The sequence below is a fragment of the Echiichthys vipera genome (genome assembly GCF_963691815.1).
Source record: "Echiichthys vipera genome assembly, chromosome: 6".
Classification (NCBI taxonomy): domain Eukaryota; kingdom Metazoa; phylum Chordata; class Actinopteri; order Perciformes; family Trachinidae; genus Echiichthys; species Echiichthys vipera.
The window spans coordinates 22,721,558-22,734,100 of NC_139831.1; the positions used below are offsets into that span (position 1 = coordinate 22,721,558).

General features: G+C 41.0%; 1 protein-coding gene across 2 annotated transcripts; it reads right to left on the minus strand.

Annotated features, from left to right (window-relative positions):
• Nucleotides 1-933: 933 nt before the first annotated feature.
• Nucleotides 934-12,244, minus strand: LOC310948532 (progesterone receptor-like). 2 transcript variants are annotated; one of them, XM_083915694.1, is made up of 9 exons: nucleotides 11,057-12,244; nucleotides 9,947-10,083; nucleotides 9,580-9,696; nucleotides 9,027-9,161; nucleotides 8,733-8,939; nucleotides 6,826-6,970; nucleotides 5,663-5,793; nucleotides 5,370-5,521; nucleotides 934-2,003 (listed from the first exon to the last, which is right to left on the minus strand). In XM_083915694.1, the coding sequence occupies exons 1-9, from the start codon at nucleotides 11,899-11,901 to the stop codon at nucleotides 1,839-1,841; spliced, it is 2,034 nt and encodes a 677-aa protein (XP_083771820.1). In that variant the 5' UTR covers nucleotides 11,902-12,244; the 3' UTR covers nucleotides 934-1,838. The 2 variants fall into 2 exon arrangements, with proteins under 2 accessions (XP_083771820.1, XP_083771819.1); XM_083915693.1 differs by having other exon boundaries at nucleotides 8,733-8,942.
• Between the last annotated feature and the right edge of the window lie 299 nt (nucleotides 12,245-12,543).

The window sequence follows — 12,543 nt, forward strand, 5'->3', positions numbered from 1 at the left end:
TGTTTTGATTAAATTTTCAATTTTAACCCCCCAACACTTACAGTGATGTCATTGTTCGACTAAGGAGTCTTGATTTGTAAAGATCAACACATCATTGGTTTTATGCCCTAATTGCTGCAGTTCATATTTTCAAATTCATCTTTAAAAAGATAATACTATGAAGTGTTATATAACTGCCATATTTTCTAAGCATGTACTACACTAATGCCATATAATAAAATTAAAATAATTCATTTGAATTCATGTCATGCTTTTGATGTTGATCATTTTGATTTAGAATTGAAATTACAACCTCTTATGTCTACTAATATTTACCAGCTGCAGCCGTGACTGGTATTGCTCTCACCTTGCGAGTCTGTGTGTGTGTCATCATGGCAAAATGTGGACCTGGAGATACTGTAGCAGGAACTAACACAGAGGTGTTTCTGGGGGGTTTATATGTCTGTGGACAGATTTTATTGCCGCAGTAGTACCCCAATCAGAGATACAATCATGAAACTTTATTGATGTGTAGTTGAGATTAAAATTAAGGCCAAGTTCAAAAAAGAATGTGATCCAACCAAGTAGGGCCTTGGTCCCCCCCACACACACATTACTCCCGTGGACCGGTAACTGTGCATGATGCAGTCAGGAAACTTTACAGGTTTGTAGTTGAGATTAAAATTAAGGCCAAGTTCAAAAATGAGTGTGATCTGAGAAAGGGCACCGGAACTATGGGGATAGAAATAGGTAAGGGGCAGTTGCTGCAGCACTTAACACCCTTTGCCCTATTTGGAACTGCGGCTGGTGCGACTGTCTTCGACCATTAGAATCAAATGTATGAATTTGGAAACTGGGCATACTTCCTCTTTGAGAAGTTTGTGCTGTGATGCGACTGTCTGCATTCTTTCAACTTTGCCCTCATTATTAACAAACAGATACAGACTCGTGCTTACGTTTTTATTACCGGTACATGTTAAGCTGTGTTGCAACAAATGAGCAGATTCTTGGCTGGACTTTTAACATTTAGCAGAAATATCGGGAGCTACAATGAATACACAGTGATACACAACAGAGCACTTGCAAAGTACACTTTTTAAGAAACAGTAGAAAAGTTACAACAGTATGAAATGTCCATCCTGAAAAAATGATTTTAATAGTGTTTGACATTTAAAAACAAGCTAACTAAAAAAAATAAAAAGCTAATTGAATGATGAGTCATTTGAGTATTTTGTCCAATTTTCTTCAGTGTGACCTTTTCATATCATAAAATTCATAAATATACATTTGAAATTTTGCATTGATGCAGTCACTTGCAGTTTAAACGTTAAAACAAAAAAATGTTTTGTCGACATCTGAAACTATTAATCCGCTGTTATTTCTATGGATGAAAACAACTTTCAGAAATGTTCTTATATTCAGACCAGGCAGCTTTGCAGCTTCTTAGCATGCATGCCACAACCATTTATTAACTGTCAATCAAATTTGTTCATACCACTGCACACAGACAAGCCATGGTGATGTGACCTCCGCAAACATGTTTTTCTCACTATACTGTCTACCCCCTGTAATAAAATAATGCCTGTTTTCAGTTTTAAATATGAAGACATGCCAGGTGGTTGGCCTTTCTTGAGCCTGTGTGGAGGAATGCATGCTACAAAGTGTTTTAAATCAGCTCCAGATACATTTGTTGTGTCATACAGGTGGCAGGCAGTAAGAAGAACAAAGTAGATGCAATAAGATTGGAATAATGTGCTTCATAATAGCTTCACTGTGCTTCACTGTCACCTTGTAGGTAAAATACTTGTACTACTTTCACCTCATGAAATCACATAGGACAATATTTAAGAAAACTCCTTCTAGGCTGTATTGTGGAAAAGGATAGGCTTGACCATTCCCGAGAGGATCTTGGGCACGTGGACGCTCACAATCTCCGAGATCATCTCCGGGAAGTTGACACGCGTCTGGAGGGACTGAGCTTGGATGAACAGATCATAGGTGAACTGGTGTAACTTCCTCACAACCTAAGAAGAAAGGAAAGAGGAGAGAGAGAGGGTAGTAGTGACAAATGTGCCCAGTGTTGAAAAAGAACAAAGATAACAGCAGATAAAAGAGGAAATAGCAAATGACACTGAAGCCTATCTTTTGACATGAGCTTTAAGAGGTGATTCCAAAAGATGACACTCATTGTGGCGCTCTAAGCCCCAGAGGCAGGGTGTAGCCAAAGGGGTCTTAACTGCAAAGTCTTGATCAACTCTGGTTTTCTGCCTGAAGGGCCCCGCCAGACAATCCCAGGCAGCCCTCAAGCTCATAAGGCATTAGAAGACCCGAGGTGTGAGTGGGACACTGACAAAGCTGAGCCTTTAAGAGTTAATCCAAAGTGAAAGACATGAGGCTGAAAGTGCTGCAGCTCTGCTCGCTTTGGGAGGATATTTTCCAGCTCTATGTACACGCCTCAACCACTGTTGTTAGATTGTTCTTACTATAAACATAGACGTCCTAATAGTACTGAGGAGGAAAGTCAGAAGGAAAGTGGTAGATCTACACCATCTAGTGGTGTAGATTCATCTCTGTTAAAGTTATAAAAAAAGTTAACATCCATGTCAACATGTTCTGGGAATAATAAATGTGCCTCAAAGTATACTTTCTTTCACTTTTTACTATCTTTATTGATCAATGCATGAAGAAAGGCAATGTGAAAAAGGACTGTTTTAAAAATTTGTAATATAATTCAAAATATTAAAATATTTCTTAATAAGGGAAAACTGAACACACACACACACACACACACACACACACACACACACACACACACACACACACACACACACACACACACACACACACACACACACACACACACACACACACACACACACACACACACACACACACACACACACACACACACACACACACACACACACACACACACACACACACACACACACACACACGTATATGATATACTGTAAATAAACCTGCATAGTCATTGTACATATGTACATTTTTATTAGCATACATTTTTTTAAATCACTAACATATATTTGTTTTTTAATTATTTTCTTTATTTTGAATTACCATTTAATACGTGTGAATGTTTGTGAATGCCCCATCAGGGTTGCTACATCATTTTGTTGTGCTAAACACTAAGGATTCTATTCTATATAAGTATAAACACTACTCTATATAGTGAATAGTGTGCATATAATTTGTATACACACCTACGTACATACCTAGACACATGGGGGGGTTTTATGGAAATTTTTTTCTTTGTACTGCCGCTATTCTCTTCGTGTGAAAGCTTTAGTTATTTTACATTTAATGCTTTACCACACTTAAGCTATAATCAAACTGGAACATCACTGAGTCACTCTATCCTCTACCGGATATTAAATAGAAATACTATACAGTCCAATGGAAATAAAAATCAGCATATGATTCTATATGACTCTGGCTTAACTTTAAGCTTTTTAAGGCACTTGACCATCAGACAGGTGAGTCTGTTAAGTGTTAATTGTCTCTAGTGATAAGGCAACTGTCCAAAGCAAACTGATGAGCCAGTCAAAACAGATGTGTATTTACATTATTTATATCGTCACTCAATCCTTGGTCAGCTTTCAACTTCCTTTTATGCATTATTTTCCTCTAGATTTTATTTGGACAAATACATTTCCTTCCTTCTCTCTCCAGAGTAATCCCGACTGAAATGTAATGTAATGTAGTAAATGTACGGTATGTGTATTAGTTAATACAAACTTACATTGTGCAGGTTTAATATGTAACATTTACTGCCTGCAGGCGGAACAAATAATAAAACAACAGATGCTTTTCGTTAACTGATTGAATGCAGCCTGCTTTATATGATCTTCTGACTGTTTTGTTAGTTTTTGTTCTATGGGTTTTGTGTCTGCTCACTTGTAAAGTACTTTGAACACCCATGTGTATGAGTGGTGCCATATCAATACTCACACACTTGACTATTTTCTTGTCAGCTCATTATGCACCCACTGCTGTTTCCTGATACAGAATGTAGGTTAGGTTGGAAGTCAGCAGCTACTGGACGAAATTGGCTGGGATGAGATTGTGGTGTTTCCATCCGGACAATGTGCGTCAATACTTTATGGGGCATTGCATCTGACATAATATTATTGATCAGTGTAGAGAAACAAAAACAGGACTCCGATGACCCTCTGGTATGTTCAGCCTTAATGGATGGCTGAGGATTTGCACACAAACACGAGGTTGTAACTTGAGAAAAAATGTGAAGGGATTACGTTTATCTGGATAGTATGACTTTTGACGTGGGTCTGTAACCGAAGTGAAATAATCTAAATTAGATTTTGAAGGTTCCCATATTATGCTCATTTTCAGGTTCTTGTATTTAGGGTTTCACATTAGAACATGTTGATATGCTTTAATGTTATAAAGCACATTATTTAGTGCATACTGTCTTTCTGAATATACCTGTATTCAACCTCTCTGAAATGCTCTCTTTAAAGCAATTCTTACCTTTCTGGCATTATTACACTATTCTTTTGTAATCTTAAAATGCTCCTAATGAGCGTATGGCACACTCACATGTAAAAGAAATCCACAAGGTGTTCATCCATATTCAATTCTCATATTTTTCTGATAAAAGTCTGACCAATCATTTCATTCAGTCTGAAAAAAATGATTTGCCAAGCATCCTGTCTGTCATCCGTTGCTCCGTTTCTCTTGAGTCAAAGTCAAACCTCCTACTAGCGAATTTGGGATAGGTCGATCTCCCCCGAATTCGCAGCACGTGTCAGGGGGAGGAGGAAGCGTCAGAGGTCAGGCAGGGGGAATGGGGTGGGACTTTGGAGGGCTGTGAGACATGCAAGAAAGGTAAGAATTGCCATCTGCACTATCAGCGTCTCTACACCACCACTGCAGTCGGGGAATGACTGTAACAGCTCTGTAGTAGCACGTTCTACCTATATATAGTAAAGTTGTGACATCACATCCGTACAGAAGTCCTGACGGCTCATTTTAAAGACACAGTTTCTGAATACAGGCTGTGTGCATTTCTCTGTGGATTGAGCATTTTGATACATTCACAGTACTTATACTATAGTACCTCAGCCTGCTCTATAATAAAAAAGGCATGGAAATCTCACTTATACAATATAGGACCTTTAAACATATTAACTGATAGGCTCAATTAAAACAATCCAGCCATGAAATGATCAACACACCTTGATGTGGCCGAGTTAGTTCATCAGTTGCCACAGTAAAGCTGGAAGCTGATCTGCTCTATTTCCTCCTCAAGTAGTTCAGTGTTGCTAACTAAAATTACATTTGTATATCCGTTCATGAAGTCACAGCATGTTGCGTTTTCATATATTAAGTAGAATTGTGTCTATTACCGATTGGAGGTAGTCCAGCAGCTGCGTGAGCTGAAACAGTCTCTGTGTGCGGGTGGTCTCTCCGCGGTAGCTGGCCAAGCGGTCCAGCTCCTTGATGTAGGAGGTCCGCAGTTCATCAAAACAACGCTGGTTCTTCAGGCCCTCCACTGGCACTGTGACCACAAAGCCAGAGCACAACAATAACTTACACAGACCTTATCCATCCCATCAATTCTCTGTAGTATGGCTGAACTATATTGTCGTCATATTTCACATTCCACTTATTATGTCCCACATGTTCCCAGTGGACTCACTGATGCTGAAGAGGACCAGGGCCTTCATGCAGAGGAACTCCTCCTGAGTGACCTTCAGCATGCAGAACCTTTGGGAGAGCAGCTTCATCCTCACACAGTGTTCATACATACTGGACACTTGCATCCGCTGGCTATGAGGGGGAGAAAAAAAACAGCGTGAGAGGAGAAGAAGGAGTACCAGATGCTACAGACATAAGGAGGAGCGAGAAAAGAGTCAGGTCAGGTAGAGAGAAATATAAGAAGGAGGGAGACAATTAATGGAGGCAGAGGCAAAAAAGAGGAAAATGCAGCAGAGGTGACAAGAAATGAGTGAAGTGGATAATGGAAAAAGAGAACGACAGAGAGGCAGAGAAAAATGAGGGTCAGCAAAAAGGGCAGGCGTATCCATTACCGCGCAGGTCAGAAGCATTCCAATAGAGTGACAGAGGTCTAATGCAGGCGGAATAGGTGTTTTGCTAATGTCGTGCCAAACATCAGCCAAGTGCAAGCTGCTTGGAGGGCCTGGAGCTGGCTTTAGCATTCTGAGCAACAGCCTCCTTCAATGCTGAGAACTATTTACTGATAAGAGGTAATGCAATTGTTCTTTATGCATATCACGCACTGCGATTTGCGTCACAAACTCTGAGTTAAGTTTTTAAAAGTACAAAGAAAAGACAAAAGACTGGAGTCTACGTGTCAGAAACACTTTTGATAGAGGCTGGAGGAGATTGCAATGCCCCTCAAAACTTGTCAAAGTGACAAAAAACAAAACTCAACGCTGTAGCAATTCTTAGGGACTGACGATGGGTTTTTGAAGATAAAACAGAATAAATCATCTTAGGTGATCCCTCTGCGGCCACGTATATCAGACATGAAAACAGCGGCAAGATCAGAACAGACTTGTTTACCGTCTCGCCTTAAAAAGATTGGGTTGTGTGATTTTTAAATCTTCCTCTGAAGCTCGTATTCCACGGTGCATTTCTTTCCAATAATGGTGACAGGTGAAATCTCATGATGTTCTAACAAACCCAATGATTATTCAGGTGTTCAGGCCAAAACACACTTCCTTTGTTTGATAAAGAGACTGTGGCAGGTACGGCAAACTTCTTTTAACTTTGTTTCATTCAAACACAATAAGAGAACACTTGCATGACGTGCAAAGTGAGCATATGATCGTGACTTACTCATTGAAGACCAGGTCTGGAGCAAAGTAGAGCATGGAGCTGTTGGTGAGAGTGTAGGATCTCCAGCCCAAAGCGCACACCATCACCCCCATCCATGACAACTGAATCACTGACATCTGGTCATCCACGTGCAGGTCACGGAAACCTGTTAAGAAAAGTAAAAAATCTCCATGTGATAAAATAACACTTCCCAGGTCAATTAAATACATGTGAAGACTTCATATTAATAACAACAGTGTGGATAGACTGCAGGCCTTTTTCAGCCTACCATTCTTGGTTTGAATATGAACACATCCCCCTCTAGTGGTTAAAATAGAAACCGGCTGGTGCTAAAACTTGGGAAGTTTAACTGGCATAGGATTATTATCTGTGAGCAATATTGAATAATAACAATAATGAACTTTATTTCGTTAGTGTTTTTCAAAAGACACTAACAAAGAACTTAACAACATACCATGCCATTCAATTCAAGTGCAAAGATAGGATACATAAATCCAACACTAATAGAAAGAACTTACACACACACAGAAAATGCAAATGAAAACAGGGAAAAACAAAAATGTAAAATAAACTTTTTTTCAAAAGAAAATTATACAAATGCCAGTCTGTAATGTAAAGGTGGGTTGTTAAAAGCACTGAGTGACTGACTCAGCTGATGTGATATTTGTTGCCGTGTTGGTCCTAGAATAGTAAAAGCATGATTTGTTTTAAAGGTCCCATATTCTGCTTTACACTTGTATTTCTGGTTTCTACTTGATTATATGTACATGCTTTTATGTTTTAAAAAAAATACATTATGACATACATTATTTTTCTCATACTGTCTGTCTGAATATACCTGTATTCACTCTCTGTCTGAAACAGTTCATTTTAGCCCCTGTCTCTTGAAGCCCACCTCCTGAAAAAGCCCAGTCTGCTCTGATTGGTCAGTGTTACCAGGTTTTCAAAATCTGTGCTCTCTGCATCTCTGCACCATCATTGCAACCGGGGAATGACTGTTACAGCTGTTACTGCTACTGTAGCAGCACTTTCTACCTACAGTATATATAGTGTAGTTGTGACATCACAACTGTACAGAAGTCCTGACGGCTCGTTTAAAGGCACAGTTTCTGAATATGGGCTGTGTGCATTTCACTTTCACTGTATTTACGTAGCACTTTGATCTGCTTTATAATAAAAAAAAGACATGAAATATCTCACTTATTACAATATGGGACCTTTTAAACCTAATAACTGATGAAAATAATCCATGAAATGATCAACACACCTTTGTGTGGCTGAGTTAGTTCATCAGTTAACACAATATAGCTGTAAGCCAAATGTGATGTTTGAGTACTTTGATCTACTCTATTTCCTTCTAAAGCAGTTCACTGTCTCTTCTTTCACAGTAATTTTTATAGAACCCCGATCTGCTTTATAAGAAAAAAAGAGAGAGATCTGATATTTTACAATATGGAAGCTTGAACAAAATTTGATTGTATGATCTGAAGGGACTCGGAGCAGAAGAAGTGATTTAGAGTTCTGAAATGTGATGCGGCCAGGACTGGAGTGGCATCTTCCCTACATCAAGAGTCTGCGAGAAGTCTTGCTGTAACATGTTAAGGCCTTAACCACAGATAACCAATATTCGATCAGACAGTAGACTTTAAGATTGACTCTAGAGCTTGTCGACATTTCTGTGAACCTGGAGTTACATAAGTGACTAATTTGCCTCTCAGTGTGGTTCAATCTCTTGCTCAACAAGTGTGACCTTGCAGTGTTTTGCTTGGCATAACACAATACAAATGGTTTGTCTAGCATTAGTCCGAACCTGAGACAACTATGACACTAAGTACACGCAGCCTTGGCAGAATCCCATCCCGCACGTAGCATGAACTAGTTTAGAGTGTTGACCCAGATAAGTTTACCTGGAATTGCCTTGGCCCAACGCACCACGGTTACCAGCTGTCTTTCCCCCAGCTCATTGAGGCTGGTGAGCAAGGACACAGGGCTGTCTGGCTGTGCATGGTCATGTCCTGCATTGACCACAGCTGGTTCAATGGCCTGCAAGATGCTCGGCAAAGAGAAGCATGAGCGCAGGGTCGGTGGGATGCCCAGAGCCAGGGCCTGCGATGCTGCTAACGATATACAAACAGACCAGAAGAAGAGTTTCAAAAGAAGAATTAGCAGGATACTTGAGCTTATGTGACACTAATTCTCACTTTGAGCCCCAGCGGCTGCACTTCTGGGCCCTAAGATAACGTCTCTCTTCCCGGCCCTTTCTCCGGACCCCCATGGAACCAGAGGCTGGTCCTCCTCTCCATTCCTTGTCTGTCCCGCTCCCTTCAGCCTGCGACCTAGAAGCCATCACAGACAATTCAGACAAGTAGAAGACAAAAGGCCAAAAAGGAGATAAGAAGTTTCCATTTCAAATTGTTTTGTCTGTTTTATTACACAGTAGATAGATGGGGGAAAAACAAGGAAAAAACTCTGATGGATTACAATAGATGAAAAATACTTTATGAGCAAATGGAGCTGTTCCTTATATAACTGTGTGGCAAAGGTTCTTCATCGTAGGCTAATGGCTAAGGAATATTTTTCTGGCCTGTGCTGAAATGCATTTGTTATACTGTATCAAAGCTGGGGTATCAGATCAGTAAGTTCTGATCCAATGCATGTAAGGTGTCTGACCACCCCCACCCCATTTATCAAATACACACCACACATACTTTCCTTTCTCAATATAACATTCCATTCTTATCGTTAGTCCCTCACCTTTAAGGCTCATTCCTGACATGAAGCATCTCTTTAAACGGCACGAGGCACAGTTTTTCCTCCTCAACTTGTCGATGGTGCAGTCGTTCCGGCTGGCACACAGGTGGTTCTGCTTACCTGGTGGTACAGAAAGAGCTGGGGTTGAGGGAGCGGAATCAACAATGCCTCAGCTTCCACTCATAGCAAAGATATGTGGGTGTTTACTGATAACAAGCAATGTGCCCTCATGAAGTCAGGTCACTGTGCCCTGCCTGCATGAACCAACGAGTGGGCGTAAGAAATTAAATCAGTGTACGAGAAATTGTATGTGTGTGTGTGTGTGTGTGTGTGCACTGCACTTGCATGTGTTTGTGTGCATCACACCCACCTGCAGCGGCCCTCTTAAAGAAGACTTTGCAGCTGCCACAGGTGACGGCTCCATAGTGACAGCCTGAGGCGTCATCGCCACACACCTGACACACTCTCCTGTCCGACAGGTACACACCTGGAAACAAATCCTCGTGCCTAGATACACAAACAGACAAAAACATAAATAAGTGCTGTTATTAAAAGATTCAAATTCAGGCACAGATTTTGAAAAAGATTTATGTTAGACAGATACAATATACCTATAAAAAATGAGAATGACAGAGTGCCAAACAAGCACATAAACATAAGATTTAGACTAAGGATTAGGGTTAGGCTATTTGTTGTGCCATCTGGGACACTAACTCTCTAAATCCAATGCAACCCAATTATAACAAGAAAATTCATCTATTCAATGATGGTGACAGTAAATCATATACAAGCACACCTGGGATTAAAGAACTCTAGACTTATACTAGCAAGATTTTTACCAAGACGCGGAAACCGTCCCAAGTGCAGAATAAGCAACAGGTGTTGTATCTCTTGTTTATAGTGGCGCTGATATATATTTTGCATAGTTAGTCACAGCAGAGAAGACAGTTCTCGATAGTAAGGGATAGAGGGAACTTTGATTTAGTCCAGCTGCATGCTGAAACACAACTTGGCCAAGGCCAAGAAGAACACTTTTCAGATTGAATGCAGATATGTAAAGCTGAACTGGGTATTGGTTCCACAGTATAGCACCATAAGGCATTGCAAATAATTATACAGAATAATCATGTTTAGTGCATTCATTTGTGCTGCCTTGTAGCAAGTTCAATAATCATTTGAAGCCTTCTATAAAAATATTAAGAAAGCTCATAATGAGGCATCACATTCATCACACTTTTTTGTTAAAGGACCAAATCCAACAATGCATGACTCATTAAGCCCATTTGTAGCTTGGCAGATTAGAGCATGGTCACTAGACACTTTGTGCATGTTATTTTATTTCTGATTAAAGATTAAAGAAAGATGGGATGAGTGGTAGGAAAGAATGCAGCCCTTAACATGGGCCAGGAAACCAAATCAGAGCAAATCATTAAAATGGTTTTGTATTTTTTGTTGGTTTTGTTTTTTTGTTTTTATTTACCTGAAACTGTGATCCGAGCAATTCACCCAAACTGAGGGTTCGGTCTTGATAGTGGATATAGTGGCTTGCCCTCGGGGAATTGCACTTTGGTAACTTTCCGCTTGGCCGTACCCTTGTGCCATCACTGGACGCATCATGCCACCTTTAGCACCCTCCTCACCCTTGCTGCTCCAGACACAGTGGCATTCCTGCATGGATCCAAGAGAGGCTTGCGCACAATTACAATATTTACACAACAAATTATGTCCGTCGAATCCGCCTCTCTCTGGCTCGGATCGGCTACTGTATGCGCACCACACACCCGACGCATCTCTGTATAAGTTTGGATTGGCAGAGTACGCAGAGTACGGTTTCAAAGGTAAGAGCTCGTCCACCTGAGAGGGCGCATAAAGCTCTGCCCCCGGGCTCATAAACAAGTTGGATTCCTTGCAGACGTATCTGGATATCGCTGGGCTGCGCGCCACGGTTTGCGCGCTGTCCGTGTCGCCAGATCTGAGCAGATCCATACAGCTCACCCGCTGAATGCCATGGCACACTTCTCCAAAGTCGTTCCCTCTTGGGTTAGCGTTATTCGGTGTTGGGAGACTGCCTTCGGAGTTTGCGTTTGGAGCCGCTCCTAACTCCCGCGTTACTCGGGAACTGTTCTCCACAGTGGGGTCGGTGTCTGCAAAGGCGCTGCTGCTGGAGCACTGGTGCATGTTGTTGAGCGGAGAGGACACCGAATCCAGCCCCAAGGAAACTGACACTGCCTTACTGAGCTCAGCAGAAGTGGGGCTCGCACAGGTGTCCGCGGTTTCCAACCAGTCGCGCTCGTTCATTATTAAAGAGTTTCTTTTTAAAGTCATACAAGCTCGGGCGAGGTGTTCAGCTCGCGTCGTGTCAGTTCAAGCAGTGCGCTGGCTTTACGGGGAACAAATAAAAAAACACTCTTCTGGAGAGAAAACGCCTACTCTCTGAGACTCCGGTATCAGCGGATATGGAATTCAGACCGAGCAGTCGTTGACGCAAGGAAGGGACGTCCCGTCGAGCTGTTCCGCGAATGAGGAACTGGCTTACTTTTCTACAAAGTAACCGTTTTCTTTGCAAATGAAAACACTCCAGCAGGCTACTTTGCCCCTTAACTCTGAACTTTGACATGTTGTTGACAGGTCTCGCGAGAATACCCAGGAGTAAATATCCAAGTTGCCTATCCCATTAATCACTGGTGGAAAGGTACTGTAGTAGGTTACATTTACTCCATTTCCCCCTATTAATTTTACTACATTTCAGAGGAAATATTGTACTTTTTACTCCACACCATTTATGTGGTAACTGCAAACAGGCCTAATAGTTACTTCCCCGATTCAGAATATTAATTTAAATATTATCAACAAATATAATAACTTAGATTAGGCTACACCGCAGTCTATCAAGTACATACAATTAGCCCACATTTATCAGCTGCAATATTAAAGGGATATTAGCATTAATCTATCAATAATTATAAT